The following is an 18,070-nucleotide window of genomic DNA, read 5'->3' as shown; positions in this document are numbered from 1 at the left end:
TCGCGGGCTGCTTGGGGGGCGGGCAGACACGCGGGGCAAAAAGGTGAACCAAGAAGTTGTGGATTTCTGTTTAAACACAGACTGCAGGTGAAATTACTGCGGCTCTGCTTGTTTTCATGGCCGAGTCCGGATCGTGTCTCCATCCTTACTGTGTCAGCTGTTGGATTTCTGGGAACATCTCCACTAAAGTTTAATATTAACATCGATCTCACGAGCCATAATTGAATCAGTATTGATGCAAGCGTTCCTCTTTCTTCTGTTTTTTCTTCCTGCTGCTGCTTCGAGCCTGACAGACATTTTGGTCACAGAGAGGAACTAATGATTGTACGGCTGTTTAAAGTGTCCCAGTTTGCCATTATATTGAAGTAGTGTGCAAACAGAAGAACTCCCGTAAGAGGAATGCAGGCACCAATAATAAATCTTTGCCTGCTGTGACAAGTCAACATGAGAAACGTCTGTTAGCTGCAATAAAAGACCATTAGCACCAGCTAATGTCAGCTCAAGCTGCTAGCTGTGAGCACAGAGGGCTACCGAAGTCCTCGAGCCGAGGCTGTTTGTTTCCCCTCTGTCAACAGTGAATAATGTCACTCTCTGCACTGACGCATTGTTTGTAGTCTCCTCTTTCAAATCTTTACATCGCAGATTTTGGGGTGGATACTGCACACCAGAGGACGTCTCACTTTACTGGGAAATGGTTGCATCAGTATAGAAAGAGCTGCGCGGGTTCATTGCAGCCTGTTGCCAAATATCCCAGAGTCCAAACGTTATTGGACAGATGCACATAAAAAATACCCCAAATCTGTAAACTTTGTTGTTGCTGCTTCGGCCACGTTGTGATGTTGTCCTTCTGAATGATGACATGTCAACATAGACTGGAACAGCTGTGTGATCACCCTGCTGATGCCGGCGTGCCTCAGCGATAGCACCGCTACGTTCGACAGACGAGGGGGGGCTGTGACTCCTGAGCCGCTCCTTTAATTCTTCACACTTTCTATTATTTCTTTCTTTCTTTTTAGAGAGGTTGACCTTTCATGCTTCCACAGAACTTTATTTCACGAAGCTGCTGGGTTTCTTTTGGGCCTGACCTTTCTGTTTTTAAGGCTCAGCAGGGGGGGTGCACGTCCCATCCCCGTGCCTCTGAAGCCTGTACTGCTGCCACCACTGAGCTCTCGTTATGTTGCTAATAGAGTCAGTCAGCGATGTAAGAGGCAGGTACCGTGAAAGCTCTGTGGTGACGCGCAGTTTAATCTGGGAAAGAAAAGCGTCTGCTGAAGATGTTTCATCCCAGAAGCTTCTTCAGTTCTACTGATGAGCAACTGGTGGAGAGTCCCAGATTCAAACCCTGTGGGAGTGGCCCCCCCAGAGGGTCACGGACCCCCTATTGATCCTCTACGTAATCACACGAGCCAAGCTGTGAAACAGGTGTGGGTCACAATCAGCCAAGGTTTCACCAACCGTCTGCCATCTACAATCCACCCACTCACATCCTTCTGACCTCAGCGAATCAGGTGGCAGGGTGGGGCCAGGTTGGCTGATTGTGTGAAATGGAAGCATGTCAGAATAATGTTTTATTCTGGTGCTCGTGCAAATAGTTTAAAAAACATCATGTCTTCACGTATCGTTCTCAAACATGAACGAACCTCAGCGTAACATCTTCTTTGTCATCCACTCATCGTCTTTGAGCTCATTTGACATTTTGAAGGTGGACTAGTTTTCAAAGGCACGCGTTGTACCTGTGCTGTCTTGTACACAGCTCAACCTTAAAACACTTAAAAAAGGCTACACGGAGCATTGTTCCAAATTGTCATAAGAATAATCAAATACAGCTTTTGCAGCGATGGCGGCCTCTGCCCGCGTTAATGCGTCCGTGGTGTTGTTCAGTAGAAAAGGTGTACGCAGCTTTTCAGTCAGCCTGTGTACCTGGTGAAGCGTCGACTGCACAGATATCATTTTTGTGCAAATGACGCTGAGCCACTGTTTTAAATTGTAACTCCTCAACCTGCTGACTGCCGAGAGTTGCAGGAAGCTTTTATGGTAGCAGACGAGTTGTGCAGTGAGTCAGTGAATGCATGCTGTCAGCTCTTTAAATGAAAGCACTGAATGTTTTTATGTTGCTCACCATTTACGCTGACTGTGTTTTGATGCTGCAGGTGCTGGATGATCCATCGGAGGACAACCTTCACATGGGTATGCACGTCTTTGTTTTATGTGTCCAGATACTTTTGCTCTGTTCTTGCCCTGTGTCTGTAAGCCTGTGGCATTCGATGCGTATGGCGCTGACAAGTGTACGTGTCATTTATTCAGAGATGGTCGTTTCCCTGCAGACCTGCTTAGGGCTGGCGCGTTATGCAGAAGCTCTCCATCAGCAGTGCCGCAGTCAGGCTGTAGAGTAATACGCAGCCTGGTGGCAGCAGCGGTCACAAACAGGCCGAATGAACAAAAGAATGAAATATTTGGTCTCACGTGTTCGTGTTTCCTTCTCCCCCTTTTTCTGACAGTGTTTGAGCTGATGCGTAAGGGGTGAGTAGAGAACCCGTCCTTCTGTCTCTAAATAATTTAAGGCTCACCCACCCACCTTCTCCTCCTCATTTCTCCACCCTTCATCCCTGCCTCGATCACTGCTGCGCTCTTCTTTCATTACTCTGAGCCGTACGGCCGTTTGTTCCACCTCAGGCTTCAAAGGGATTCGTCATTTTCTTGGGTTTTCAGTTCTTGGCGCTGAAAGCGTTTCACATCCTCATGCATGAGCCGCTCCTTGCTACAGTGCTAAAGACATTATGATGCACAACCTTTTGCTGTTATAACCAAATTGGAGTTGAAGGGGACGGCTGGTATCATCCACATGTGCACGTCCTTCTCAAAAAAACTAGCATATTGTGATAAAGTGCATTATTTCCTGTAATGTACTGATAAACATTAGACTTTCACATATTTTAGATTCATTACACACACCTGAAGTAGTTCAAGCCTGTCATTGTTTTAATATTGATGGTTTTGGCATACAGCTCATGAAAACCCAAAATTCTTATCTCAAAAGATTAGCATATTTCATCCGACCAATAAAAGAAAAGTGTTTTAATACAAAAAGAGTCAACCTTCAAATAATTATGTTCAGTTATGCACTCGATGCTTGGTCAGGAATCCTTTTGCAGAGATGACTGCTTCAGTGCGGCGTGGCATGGAGGCAACCAGCCTGCTGAGGTGTTATGGAGGCCCAGGATGCTTCGATAGCGGCCTTAAGCTCATCCAGAGTGTCGGGACTTGCGTCTCAACTTTCTCTTCACAATATCCCACAGATGCTCTATGGGGTTCAGGTCAGGAGAGCTGGCAGGCCAATTGAGCACAGTAGTACCATGGTCAGGAAACCATTTACCGGTGGTTCTGGCCCTGTGAGCAGGTGCCAGCTCGTGCTGCAAAATGAAATCTTCATCTCCATAAAGCTTTTCAGCAGATGGAAGCATGAAGTGCTCCAAAATCTCCTGATAGCTGCATTGACCCTGCCCTTGATAAAACACAGTGGACCAACACCAGCAGCTGACATGGCACCCAGACCATCACTGACTGTGGGTACTTGACACTGGACTTCAGGCATTTCCCTCGCCCCAGTCTTCCTCCAGACTCTGGCACCTTGATTTCCGAATGACATGCAAAAGTTGCTTTCATCCGAAAACAGTACTTTGGACCACTGAGCAACAGTGCAGCGCTGCTTCTCTGTAGCCCAGGTCAGGCGCTTCTGCCGCTGTTTCTGGTTCAAATGCGGCACCTGTAGCCCATTTCCTGCACACGCCTGTACACGGTGGCTCTGGATGTTTCTACTCCAGACTCAGTCCACTGCTTCCGCAGGTCCCCCAAGGTCTGGAATCGGTCCTTCTCCACAATCTTCCTCAGGGTCCGGTCACCTCTTCTCGTTGTGCAGCGTCTTCTGCCACACTTTTTCCTTCCCACAGACTTCCCACTGAGGTGCCTTGATACAGCACTCTGGGAACAGCGTATTCGTTCAGCAATTTCTTTCTGTGTCTTACTCTTGAGGGTGTCAGTGATGGCCTTCTGGACAGCAGTGAGTCTTAGCCATGATTGGGGTTTTGAGTAATGAACCAGGCTGGGAGTTTTTAAAGGCCTCAGGAATCTTTTGCAGGTGTTTAGAGTTCGTTGATTCAGATGGTTAGGTTAATAGCTCGTTTAGAGAACCTTTTCATGATATGCTCATTTTTTGAGATAAGAATTTTGGGTTTTCATGAGCTGTATGCCAAAACCATCAATATTAAAACAATGAAAGGCTTGAACTACTTCAGGTGTGTGTAATGGATCTAAAATATATGAAAGTCTAATGTTTATCAGTACATTACAGGAAATAATGCACTTTATCACAATATGCTAATGTTTTGAGAAGGACGTGTATGCGTAAATAACTTTATCCTTTTCATATGAAGCTGTTTTAAAGGATGGATTTGCTCTCTTACTGCCTCTGAGTCGGCTGCTGTTAGCGTGAGCGTCGGGCAGCTTGATGTTCACTTCATAGAGCTTACAGTCACGCTGTTATCTTTGCTGTAACAGGCGATAACAAAGCAGCTCGTTTCACCCATGCAGTCACTGCTTTGCTGCTCTGACATGAAGCTGCATTTAAAAGCCTGAGCAAATGAACTGTAAGCAGAACAAACACGGCAGCAGCCGCTCTGTGTGAAAGCGTCATGCTGCTGGTAATGTTCATATTTTGGTGCTGCAAAGCGTCACCTCCTCATTAACAGCTCTGAGTAACACGTGGAGACTGGTGTGCAGCTTTAGACACACAGAGGGTTTTTAAAAGCATCCAAAAAGAGAGCACAGACACTCACACACAAAAGTACAATGACATTTGTGAATGTGTTTTCCCACACACGTCAGTCATTAATGAGCAAAAATGATATTATGATGTATTTGTAAGGAACAAAGTCATTTAAAAGTATTTGTTGACGTCTGTTTCATTCATTAGAGACAAAGAGGCAGAAAGATTTAAACGTTTGGTGAAGGCAGAAGATGTTTGATCAGATCTGTGATTATTACACAGAAGAGTCAGCTGTTGCTTTGTTGTTTAAATTGGTTTTTAAAAATATGGATGATGCTCAAAGATAACGTTGGTTCTTCACATGTGAAGGATTTAAATGGATCCTCTGTGGAGATGTCAACCAGCCCTTTCACAGATTTGTTCCTTATAAATGTGCAGTTTGAGATGGGATGAATGTGAATTCAAACTTAGTGATAATAAATGTTTATAGAGATATCTGTCTGTATGCGGTGTTATCCATCGGTATCAGTGCGTGATGGAATACGGAGCGCGACGCAGGAAAATGCTGGGATGGTTGGGATGATGTGGCTCCCAGCACCGTCTGCAGCGTCACAGCGTTGTTGAAATTACAGCGAGGGCTTCGTTCGTGTCCTCGTGTGTAACTTGCTGTCATCCAATCAGACGCGTAGCTGCCTGCTGCTGAGCGTCGGAGCTTAAATCACATTTAGAGTCAACAGCACAGCTACCAGTGAAACAACTGTTACACATAATCTGCACATTTGTCTGTCACGCTGCCTGTGTTGTGTGTGTCTGCGTGGATTTGCAGCCCAGTGATGGAGGTGCCCACAGACAGTCCTTTATCAGAAGAGCAAGCTCGCTTATACTTCAGAGACGTCATCCTGGGTATCGAATACTGTAAGTACCACGCACCCTCACAAAGTGACTAAAAGATTCAAAGCAGTCATTTTAGCGCCGTGTGAGATTGGCGACCTGTCCAGCTCTGCCTCTCGCCCTGTCGCAGCAGCCCCTCTCCATCTTTGAGCCTCCGTCACTATCCAGCTTCTATTAAACGATACAGCTTTGCCCGTGCCCAGGCCTCGTGTGTTGCAGGTGATTAATTTCAGCAGGCGATGATCTTAATCGTTTAGGAGCAGTGCCGTGTCATCCTGAGCTCCATGGTGGTAACAATGGGACAAAATGGAAAAGTACAGTCACCAGTAAAGCCCAGTCACCCAGTGCTAATGAAGCAGGTTCCTCTGATCACACAGCTGTTTGCTAAGCATTAGGGTTTGTTCCCACTTTAAGTAATGATGGATTTCAAAAGTCCAAATTGTTCCAATTACAGATCAGTTCAACCTGCTTCTGCTGATTATTTCCATTTTTTAAACCTTATAATTAAAACCTGCGTTTGAAAGGAAAAGCTCTTCCCGTCACCATGTTCAGCTGACAGTTATAATTACTCGTTAGTGTTCATGTTGACATTTAATTACAAGTAATATTGAAACATTGTTTCAGTACCTAAAATACCTAATGGTTGTTTTTTTGCAAATCCTGAGGTGGAACTTTGGAAACTGATGAAACAATAATTATAATGAGCTCATATGTAACACTTTGTTCTGTTGTGTGTCAGTGTCTGTTTCTCTCTTTATGTCTACAATGTAACGTAGCATTTCTTCTACATGATCCCAGCTGTATTTTAGTGTGTTCACGGTTGGCAACAAGTAACATTAAAAGAAGTCAAACGGAGCGAAATTCATTGGAACCAGCTGCTGTGGTGAAATCGTTCACCAAACAATATTTGTTCAAATGCAATATTTACAATTTGTGCTCATGTTTGTTTGTTTGTTTGTTGTTATTTTTGTTTGCTTTACATTGCATCCACCATGGCAGGCGTTTACACCGCCATCCAACCAGTGAAAGGTCACTGGTTCCTCTTTGAGCTTGAGCCACATAATATAATATTAACCTTTATAATGCAATGCTTTGTTAAAGATTGAAATAATTCCCAACAATTTTGGCTTGTTCTCGAATTTGGGAACCTCCCATTTGCTGAGAGTATTTATTTTCCTCCAGTTTGAACACCAATCAGGACGCAGGCTGAAGAAGCGCAGCTCTGCCCTCATAATGACACAATCACCACAGTCTGGGCTTTGTTCTTCCCCATGAAGACGACATTTCACCACCTGCCCTCTGCCCTAATGACATGTTCTCAAACCTCGGTGTATACGAGTAAAGATGCGACCTGAGGATCCTCAGGCTGCGTTCCGGGTTCTGCGTTTTTCCAAGGATAGTTCCAGTTTGTGTTTAGAAGCTGGAAATATTCCAGAAAACAGAAATAAGCTTCCACGTGTCCAAAGGGGAAACTTGCGCTCTCTTCTTTGTGTTTTCTTTTTTTTATCCCAGTGCACTACCAGAAGATTGTCCACCGCGACATCAAACCCTCTAACTTGTTACTCGGGGACGATGGCCATGTGAAGATAGCAGACTTTGGAGTCAGCAACCAGTTTGAGGGCAACGACGCTTTGCTGTCCAGCACTGCTGGCACTCCGGCTTTCATGGCACCAGAGACGCTGTCAGATGCGCGAAAGAGCTTCAGTGGAAAAGTGAGTGAACTCGATGAACATGAAGAGAGTTTAAAGTGTAGTGTTTGATGTGACCCAAACTGAAAACGCTGAACCCGAGCCTCCAACTCCAAATGACAGCTGCTGAGCTACAATGAGTTTCTGGCGTTTAGCCGGCCCAAGAACAAGGAAGTGATCGACACCGGGATAACGACAGTGGTCTTGTGTTCAGTTTCCATCGAATGAATCAGAAATGTTTCACCTTGTTATTTCCACAGTTAGACGATGAGCAGTTCTGTCTATAGCAGATAAGCTTCCATCTTTTTTATCGTGATGAGGCTGAATATAACGCACAGCCGCTGATTGGACAAACCACACACTGTATATCAGCACAAAGGCCTCACGCCAACATGAGGACCTGACACTTGTTGGTGATCCCACGCACAGCAGCAGCAAATCAAACCGAGACCAGAGTCCAGACCTGAACCCGGCTGAGGTGGTGCGGCGGGATCTAAGAAACTGATGAAGCCAAACAGAAAACTCAACATTTGTTTTGGTTTAATGACATTGTGTGTTTTTTATTATGTTCTCATACGAGAAACCTTAAAATTGTAGAGGGTGGACACTTTATGAGACACTGCCAGTCCTTTAGAGATTTGTATAATAGTACTTTGATGGTCCTGATTGTTGCCGTAGTCCTTATTTCGGTGAAATAAGCCAATTGTTTTTAACGTAACTAGCAGGTGGATGTGAACGTCCACACGCTGGAGCTGCTGCAGGGAGGGGTTAAGACATCAACATCACCAAATCGTCCCTTTTCTCCCCTCAACCCTCCATCACAGACTTTGTCAGGTTATATTCTGCGGTTGTCTGAAAGGACAGACTGGTGGATTCGCTCAGACGCTGACCATGAACGAGGGGCCGGAGCAGCTGATTACAGACAGAAGCCATCAGGGTGTAAGAGTCACCGGAGTGCCTCCGTCTGCTGTTTGGGGGTTTAGAGCATTTTAAGAGATGCACTTCTAGTTTCTGCCTGATGACTCGGCCTCTGTAAAGATGTGATTTGGCCAAACTGTTTTCAGAGGATGTGCAAATCAGCAGACAGGATGCTTCACGTCACGTCTGCAGCAGTGTGGCTGAGATATTGCACAGGTTCAGAGGGCTGCTTTAATCATCCGTATCTATCAGGGATCACAAACAGATCCGAGCTACAGGGAGCGAGGGGTGGGGGGCACATGTGCCGCTGCTATGTCATCACATAAATTCATCTTCAGGGTATCTGACAGTAGCTGCCCCCAAACAATAACCTTAAAACGACTCTTGTCCTCTACATGTTTCCCATTTATCTGAATATAATGTCACTGCTGGAACTGTCTTACAGGCGCTGGATGTTTGGGCCATGGGGGTTACCCTCTACTGCTTCGTCTTTGGAAAGGTAAATGTGACGTCTGCCCCACAAGTCTTCGTTTAAAAGCATAGAAGAATGTGGCAGCGCAGTTTTGAAACAGCAGCTTTCTCGTGCTGTCGTTGAATGTAATGAATCCAAGCGGCCGATTGCTGCTGTTGTTCGTCTCGGTCGTCTTTTCTGATATTGGCCCGGTGCAGCAGTCATCGTGCATGTGTGTTCTTGTGGTTTTCACCTCCTTTCTTCTGCTCTTCCTGCAGTGTCCCTTCATTGACGAGTACATACTGGCGTTGCATAATAAGATAAGGACCAAGCCTGTAGAATTCCCAGAAACGTAAGTTTCCACTTTATTGAAATGGACAGTCATCATCTTCACTTTAGTTATCCTTCGTCTGCAACGCGGTCACGAAAACGTCGTCTTCTGTTCTTTTTCCCCAAAAAGCTTGGCAGGATGAACGTCACCAACATGTGAATCAAAACGAGCTGAAAAAGCAAACGGAGGCTTCAGTAGCTACATGAATACAAGGTCAAAGAAAAGCTGGCAGGCCTGCTCACTGTAGGGGAATATCATAGAGCGAATAAAAGACAGATGTTAGGCAGTGGTGGAGGAGGACACGCTGAGAAGGGAGAAGAAGTGAAGAAGGGCGGTGTGAGGAGGTGTGAGGACAGGGCTCAGTGTTGGTGTTGGACTGTGGCTTCCAACAGCCGCGTTCATTAAATCCACACATATCTGTTCTATTCCAACAGAATGGAGCAGATTATTGTTAGCTAAAGCTACTTAGTATCGTGCGTACCTTCCTTTTTTAAATTTGTGTGTGTCATAAACGGTGGAGCATGCACATCACGCACCGCGGCCTCCATCTCTTTTTTAAGCGTCTGTGGCATAAAGACAATAAAATGCAATTAGTGAAAAAGTCTCATCATTTATTCATCTGAACACTTGAGTACATATTTTTGGCTAACTGCTTCTAGCATTAATCCAAGCTGACTATATATTTTAACAGTTTAGCCCTTTTGGCTAGCTAGTGCACTTTACCAGCTGCTGCTTGTGTCAGCTGGTTACTTCTAGCTGCTAATTTATTTTTAACTAAATGTGGTATTTTTGTGTTGTGGCTGATCAAATATAAATATAATTATGTCTGTTTGTCTATATGACATTACTGGCATGCAGTAAGCCTCCCTTTCAGTTACAGTCACCCCCTCAAACAACAGCCAAAGCTGCCTGAAGGAAAAAGTCTTCATACAAATACAGACCATTTACCATTTTCAGGGCTGCTTATAAATTTCTTTCACTTAATAGAAAAGCCTTTTTTTTCCCTTTTTTTTTCTAAGAGCGGTTTGGAATATGTGGGAGGAGTTAAGTGAGCATTTCTTACAAAGAGCAGAAATGACAGCTCTGTTACACAAAGGGGCCAAAATGTTTCTGCTGGCTTCACTTTGTCCAACATGTGACGACCTGTTGGCAGTTTAATGCCGAGCCTGTGTTTAGACTTCATGTGACCAAATCTTCCAGCGGTGAATAAAAGTTTTGATTCGTTTTTGGGGACGTTTTTTTCCCACAGCGAGTCCAAGAAATGAGTAAATGATCTTTTGCATGTTAACAAACACGGCTTGATACAGGAGACAGCAGAAAAGTCATAATTTCATGCTGTTCTTGTTGAGTGTGTCTCATGTTAAATACAATCATTCGATTTCCTCCTCAGGTAAACATGATGGAAACATGTGGGTCAGAAAACTTTTCCCAAATCGTCATTTTGTTTTTTCTTCAGGCCCAAAATCAGTGAAGAGCTGCAGAAGCTGATCTTGCAGATGTTGGATAAGAACCCCGACAGCAGGATCAGCATCCCAGAGATCAAGGTACCAAACTGATGGATGATAAGAAAACCAGCTCAGATTACTGTCCTTCAGCTTTAGCACCTTCTTCATACTTATAAAGCATCGCTGTGATTTTCTCACTGCTGATTAACACATGAGATTGTGACCTCGCTGTGTTCCTACAGAGTAGTTCTTAGACAAACTGAGTGTGTATTAGTGCCGTGGATGGTCCACAATCATGGCCCGATCACATTCCCACGCCCCACTGTGTCTCCATCACACAATCTAGTCATGAGTCATGTGACTCTTTTTCTGTGTGTTCGTGGAGATATGGAGGCTCTCGGGCGTCGTGCACGTCCTCGTGCACAAACACACGATGACTCAAAAACCAAAAAAAGCATTTTTATTGTGACCTTGCACACAGCGTTGGCTCACCTCGTATTTTAAAAAGAAGAGGCTTGAATATTTCCTGTTAATGCAGCTGTTACAGTCGCATGTGTCGTGTGAGATTTGCATTACCTCGGAAAGTCGGATAAATCTGGGACAACCTGGCATGTGCATCTGCCTGCAGAGCTGTCAGCTGTGAGCCTTCAGCAGAGTCAAAGGAGCTCTGAGTGCAAACAAAGCAGGCCATCCTTGGGCTGCTGGAATCAACTGACAATCGGAGACAAACATGCGGTGAGCTCAGCTGCAGAACGGTGTAGTAAACGAAGTGCCGTCATATCCAGTCAAAGGCTGATTCAACAGTATCTAATTACAAAGGCTGTAATCAGCCTGAAGAAAAGAGGCTTAAATATACAAATACACAGGCGTGACACGGGTATCTGTGAAGCACAGCAGAGGCATCACATGTTCCCATTGGGTCACTAATGTTTGCTAATGTTTGACAGAAAGAGCCTGTTTCCTTCGGCACATTTAATCAGCTTATATTTATATTCAACTTTTGTAACTGTCTAAATGTTTGGCACACAGTTGGAGAACTTGGCTTTCTTGCACCTCCAACATGGAAAAAGGGAAATGCAGAGCAAATCCATCCCGCCCTCTCTGCAGCCCACAGAGGGTCTCGTTGCGTGAAGTGGAAAATGCGCAGCAGTGATTGGTCAGTGAATGTCACTTAGGTCACACTGATGCCTTGAATCACCTACGACGTCTTACCATGTTGGTTCTTGCAGAGTAACACTTGTAATCAGTACTGAGGACTGTAATCTGAGGACCGCGCAGCCTGAAACAAACCTTCCTGTAAACGTAGGAAAGCTCGCGTTTGCCATTAAATCATTGCTTGGACACAAGCTGGTAAACTGACTGTATTTACTGCTGTGCGTTTCTGTGAACCTCTGGGTGTCAAGTTATGAAAGTGCCCTATTTCACTGCGGTCCATGCCCTTTCAGATGGACCCGTGGGTGACCCAGGGAGGTGCTGACCCCCTGCCTCTGGAGGAGGACCACTGCTCTGTGGTAGAGGTGACAGAGGAGGACATCCAGAACTCCGTCAAATTCGTTCCCAGCCTCTCTGCAGTGGTAAGAAACACAGAGTGTCCTCCGTTTATCAAACTGCTGCGTGCAGCAGCACTCAGACTAGCTGCTCTTAACAACCACAGCCTTCTGTCTGTTAACCAAAGATGTGACAAAGCGCAGCCAGACAGAGGGGCGGGGTTTCATCACTGTTCAACCATAAAAGAGCCAAATGAATGCATTTGAATGTCTCCATTATGTGTCTCCTTAAATGCACTAATGTTGCATTCATTTGAAAGCAAGCTCACATAATAAGCTGTGCAATCACTGCAGACCCTCAGCCTGGGCTTCTGTTAACTGTGTTGGACATTATTAGTCTAACGAAATGAATTGAATTAGGGAAGCTGAGGACGGTATACTGCACACCAAGACCAGAGTCAACACAGAATAAGTGAGAAGTTTTCCAGTTTAAAAAAAGCTCATTACAGCAGCAGGTTACGTTATATGTATACAGTTACAGCAGTAACACAAAGTCCTCTATGAGCAAGCACTCGGTAACAGTGGGAGGGAAAAACTCCCTGTTAACAGGAAGAAGAGGCAAGACGAGACACGCTGGGCAGGAGAGCCAGAGATTAACAACGAATGATTAAATGCAGAGCGGCGAATAAACAGAGAGTGAAGACGAAACACTCAGTGCATCATGGGAAACCCCAGCAGATTAGGCCTGTTGAAGAATGAAGATCACCTGATACGTCGCCACAACATTAGTAACAATATTAGAGGAACATTGTAACCACTTGTCTGCTCCACATGTTGAGAACAGTGTTTCCCCCTGCATGTCTGTAACAGTACGGCGCCCCCTGCGCCCCCTCTCATGTAACTCGTGTTCGTCCCGTGTTTGTCTGTTTCAGATCTTGGTAAAGGCCATGCTGAGAAAGCGCTCCTTCAGTAACCCCTTTGAGTGCCCAAGCCGGCGGGAGGAGAGGTCCATGTCTGCACCTGGTAGTCTGCTCATGTAAGAGTTCAGCTTCCTGATTGTCTGCAGCTCAGTACTTGCTTATCTTGTCTTTGAAGACGATCTTTTTGCTTGAGATTCTAACGTAGATCTTTTCTCCACACCTGTCTCCTTCTTCTTCAGGTTAAATAGCGCTCATTTTTTGCAGCAGCAGCTGCTGCTTCCTTGTGTTGCCATAGCATCATAATTCACTCTTTCATTGTATGCAGTGGAGCTTACAGCTTGTATAAGTGTTTCTTTGTGTGTTGCTTTTAGCTCTCAAGACTAGAAGGACTCAGCGTGACGCAGAATGAGCTAGTGCCTCAGGCTGAGCTTGATTTGTCAGTAACGTGGATTCAAAGTATCACAGGTGTCAGTGGCCAATCGGCTCGTCCCGTCCCCGCTGTGCATTTTCAACTTGTATAGCCGAAAACAAACAGGCGCACGCACAGCTGTTAGCAGGTGTGTCGTGGGCACCGTGGGACTGTCTTCTGATGATGAACATGCTGCTGCTCGTGGACCGTTACACGCTCGGCCGTCAGAGGTGGAGGTGTTTTCACAGCATATGGATGTTTGAATAATACTGCCCCCTGCTGCACAGTGGAAATCCAACTATATGGCTATCATAGAGTAATGAATACAATTCTGAGTGAGTACAATATGTTTATGTAAAGATGTCAGATATTATTTTATAAACATATGGACACATAACCAAAAACCACTGGAAAGCTCTGAGAGCCTTGATTTCCTCCACGTCAAAGTCCAAGTGGAGCAGAGCTGGTGGGATATTTTTCTCCTTTGATGAGGGGAAGCAAATGAATGCTAACGGCTAATGTGACTGACAGATGCTACCAGTGCCAGACGCTTTTTTTCACCAGGATTTGTGGGGGAAAGATGACGTAGCCGCTATTATATGTTGTCCTATTTTGATGAAACATCACAGGTGGCAGCTTCTTGTGTCCATGGTGACTGTATCCAGGGAAGCTCTGCTGACTCAGCAAAGATTTGAGTTTCTCGCTAAGCTACAGTTTCTCAGGCTGGAATTCAACTAGAAAATTTCCGGCCTGCATGTTTGAAATTGAATGCACCATTAACACCAGTGTTCCCATGCAGCCCACCAAAGTATATTTGGAGACAAATTTTCCCCTTTCTTTCATCCAGGAAAAAAAGAAGTTCATCAACAGCCAGTTTGAGTGGAAAGTCCCGTCGCTTTATTTTGAAAGTTCTGCTGCAGCTAAACCCAGCCTTTTGTGGCTCGTGCTTGCCTATCAGGGTCATTGTATTGACAGTTGTCAGTATCATTGAGCTGCTGCGCTGAGCTGCAGCTGCAGACAAAAGTCCTTTTGCTCTGGTTATCGGCGCATCCTGAGTCAGAGTGCGGTTTTCAGATTCAGCCACAGGGAGGCCTTTAAAAATGTGTTATTTACGATACAAATGAAACTCTGAGGTGTGTGATCATTTTTGAAAGATGCTAAAAGTGCAGCTGGACCCTACGTGGTGGGGAGGCGGGTTTCCTCCCACGGGCCTGCGTTCCTTTGTCCTCTCATATGTGACTTGTCCATCTTCTCTCCCACTTTGCTGCAGGGACTCGTGGCCCTTCCGGCCCTCTTTTAAACTTCAGCCCTCACTCAGGTAACACTTCGTGCGAAGCAGTCCGGCCTCTGTCTGTCCCACATCCTCCAGCCGCTGCTCCATCATCATTTTCGATCCTTAAACTTGTGCTTGTCCACATCACGAGATGTGATGGCAGAGCAGCCTTCCCCTGCTGTCGTGTCCCTGCTGCTGTCATTTAAAAGCCATCCTACGTCCATAAAGCCTTCTGTGTGTTTTTGATATTCATCATGCATCAACAACATCCAGACCTTCTCTAATTAGCAGGCTTGGTAGTGTCAGCATTTAGATAATTCCCTCTCTGCTGCTGTCCAACCTCGAATGATCATAAGAGCTGTGACCCGTGTTTGTGGTTTTTCTTGTCTCTTTTTAGAAAGGCCAGCACGGGCGATGGACCCAGAGAAGGAGAGCTGGAGGACCTGCATGAAGATGAGCCCTCCTCTTGAGTCCCAGCGACCCTCCTGCGTGCGCAGCGTCCTCTTTATATCCACTTACGCCTTCATTCACACCTCAAAGTGGTCACACAGTGCAAACGTATCATTCTGCACCTGAAACACAAAAACTCGAGGTTTTTTGTTTTGTTTTTTGGGGAGAAGTTTGTCATGTGACGTACACGCTTGCTTCTGCGCTGTGGAGCTGTTTTATCCTCAGCCGATGTGAGGAACACGAGCACGTCTGTGGATCATCACCGGTTTATTTTGCTGGCCTGAAACTGTATTACAGGCAAAGACAGACGAGTTTTTCCCATTGTGCATGGCGAATATTTAGACCGCATCTTCAGCCCGTCTGCAGCCACCTGACAGGAGGAAACAGACCTCAGCATGTAAAGGACACTGCACTGTCTCCTAAGTGAACTACGAGGCTTTCATTTCATCAGTCACTGTAATGTTGTACATACGTGTCTTGTGGTATCTGCTGTGTTATTGTGAAGACCCTTTAAGCATATCTGTGCCAACCTTTATTCTGAAGCAGGTGCTTCCTGCGCTGCCTTCAGACACCTCGATCGACTGCCTGGCAGTGATCGCAGGGTGACTGCGAGCTGTGTGTTAGTCTGTCCTTCACGCTGCTTCTCCTAATGCGTCGTCTGTGTCAGTCTGGTGGTTCTTGTTTCTTTGATGCTCTGCTGTTGGATGTGTTTGCGATCGGATGGGAAAAGTTTTTGGATGGTGAGAACGAATGTAGTGGAAAACTGATGTTACTCTGTATGTAAGCACTGTTCCAATTTATACGTTATTTATAATATTAATATATTGTAAAGTTCTTGGATGCAGAGCTGATTTTAAAGCATAAATAATCTGCATACAAATGAATCACTGAGTGCTTTGTAGAAGAAATCGAATCACGTTGTTCGTTATTATATTAAGGAGAAGCGTCTGTACCCAACTCATTTTAATGTGAAATGATGCATGCACCTTTACTCTCAGGAAACACTGACCTGCTCTCTTTTTAAACAGTCTGTCACCTGTGTTGAAGCGCATTCACAGAAGAGGAAAATAAGGAAACTGTGCTTCAGAGACAATCATCAAGGATCAGATACATTAGTGATCGTTTCCCCTTCAGCTCTGTCTAGTGGACCATGCAGAGCTGTCACTGCGGCGTCAGGCTGCTCCCACATAAAGCCATGAAGGAGCAGAAAATTCATCCAGAAGAGCTTCAGGCGGACTCTGGACAAAGAGCAGCAGACGGAGGAGGTGCTGGAGCAGGGCTGGTGTTTGTCCATCCGCAGCTGATGGTGTCGTGTTTTTGACTTCATGTTTTCATTTTGTTGTTGCTCTTGTTAATTTGAAGTTTTGGTGAGCTTTTAGAAAAGGACCGTGTGTTTGTGTTGGCACAACATGTCAGTGCAGCCGCAAACTTCTCATTATAATAAATGGGAACACAGATAATGCACGCGCTGGCCACCGCAACATCACTGTTTCCTGTAAACGTTGACATCTGCTTACACAGTGAGGAGGAAGAAAAATATAAAGCATGGCTGTCCGTGAACACGGAGTTGTGTTCTCGTGATTTTCCATTTGATAACCTGTCAAAGTGCCAACAGTAGATGCTGACGATGGCCAGTGAATCAGCTGTGCACATGTGAACCCTCTACAAATGTGGGCGTGGTGGATAAAAGAAAGAGAGGCGTGTCCATTTAAAGGCGCTTGGTTTAACAACGTGTCCTGGTGTGTTACCCCTGTGGGGGGAGAGCTGGGGGAGCGCTCGGAGCAGCGTTGTCCTCTGGCTGGTTGATGCAGCTCGTTTCCTCCAGGGAAGGATGCTAGCTTAGGCTCGAGGCGTGCAAACGGGATTTCAGGCCGTGTTGTTGAGCCGGGGGACATGACGTCATAACTGACGTTTTGATGTTCAGCTCTAAATGCTGCACACCTTTAATGAAGGCAACCAAAAATGTCACATGACGTCTTCTGTTTGACGTCACCTGTTTAAACGCTCGTCCTTCTGATTCTCGCGTTTTTATTCTGGGTGTTGTTGTGCTGGACGTTTGTGGGTCAAAGGTACTTTATTGTTGTCTTTACAGCTCTCGACCTTTAACCTGTGTTTTTGTTTATGTTCAAATTCTTGCACTTTTCCACTTAAGTATGTATAACGTCATTATTGTGAGTACGTTTAACACTACTTCGGCCATTAAACACTGTACAGTTTGTGTGTGTCCACCTGTGAAACACCGTATGTGCTTGTTGTCTAATCTCACTGCTGACAACATGCAAAATAGTGAAATACTGTGAAACTGTACGGAGGGGGCAGGTGTGCGCTCAGGACATTCTCACTGATCACTAAATATCACAACAACAATATTTAAACCGTGGGATTTTCCTCTGTGGCCATTTCACGGTGGAAACCCTGAACTCCAGCATAGATTAATCCCAAAATATGTCAGTTTGTTCATACGGGTCTATTTCTCCACCAGAGGTTTCCTTCCTTTTAGATGTTTTTCATCATTCAAAACCCTTGAATGATTTAAATGGCCATGAATCAAAGATCACCTGTGCGTGACCTTTGAAACCCTGCATAATTAGAGTATATCGGTTTAAACCAGGCGACCCTCCCGTGGATTGATCAGACCTGCTGCTGTTGCTGCAGTGACACAGAAGAAAAGTCAGTGGGTGTGGCAGCACAGGAAGTGAGTGGCATGACTCGTTTTATTGTGATTTCAGGTCATATTTAGATCCAAAGGACGGAGACTATGGTGGAGTCTGTACATAATATGAAATCCGGGACTATGTGACTCTCCTGGTCTGTGCGCATGCGCGTGTGCCTGTCTCAAAGGCATCCGCCGTCTCGTGTCGTCTCGTGCTTTTCTCTGACTGTACCCACTAAAACGGAAGCATGGCACATCCATATGGAACGTAGTTACAATGTAAATATGTACCGATATATATAAATGCGCTATTTTTTGCATGCTTTTTGTACACATACTCGAAGAAATAAAGAAATCTGAATCATTTCAACATTTTTCTCAGGTTCTGTTCG

At 45.3% G+C, this 18,070-nt stretch overlaps 1 protein-coding gene across 5 annotated transcripts in view; it reads left to right on the top strand.

Annotated features, from left to right (window-relative positions):
• The window catches only part of camkk1a (calcium/calmodulin-dependent protein kinase kinase 1, alpha a), a 57,052-nt gene extending 39,004 nt beyond the window's left edge, over nt 1-18,048 (top strand). For 3 of the 5 annotated variants that reach the window (XM_082549274.1, XM_082549273.1, XM_082549276.1), the window contains 11 exons: nt 2,151-2,187; nt 2,499-2,520; nt 5,589-5,677; nt 7,166-7,365; nt 8,705-8,758; nt 8,989-9,062; nt 10,498-10,585; nt 11,932-12,060; nt 12,906-13,009; nt 14,573-14,620; nt 14,973-18,048. In XM_082549274.1, coding sequence (XP_082405400.1) covers nt 2,151-2,187; nt 2,499-2,520; nt 5,589-5,677; nt 7,166-7,365; nt 8,705-8,758; nt 8,989-9,062; nt 10,498-10,585; nt 11,932-12,060; nt 12,906-13,009; nt 14,573-14,620; nt 14,973-15,045 — 918 coding nt within the window. In that variant the 3' untranslated portion in view covers nt 15,046-18,048. The remainder of the gene's footprint in view (nt 1-2,150; nt 2,188-2,498; nt 2,521-5,588; nt 5,678-7,165; nt 7,366-8,704; nt 8,759-8,988; nt 9,063-10,497; nt 10,586-11,931; nt 12,061-12,905; nt 13,010-14,572; nt 14,621-14,972) is intronic. The other 2 variants (XR_014279325.1, XM_082549275.1) reach the window with 2 other exon arrangements.
• The last annotated feature ends 22 nt before the right edge of the window (nt 18,049-18,070 follow it).

Source organism: Aulonocara stuartgranti, assembly GCF_965226115.1.
Source record: "Aulonocara stuartgranti genome assembly, chromosome: 10".
NCBI classification, from domain to species: domain Eukaryota; kingdom Metazoa; phylum Chordata; class Actinopteri; order Cichliformes; family Cichlidae; genus Aulonocara; species Aulonocara stuartgranti.
This window is presented reverse-complemented; position numbering and strand designations above follow the sequence as displayed.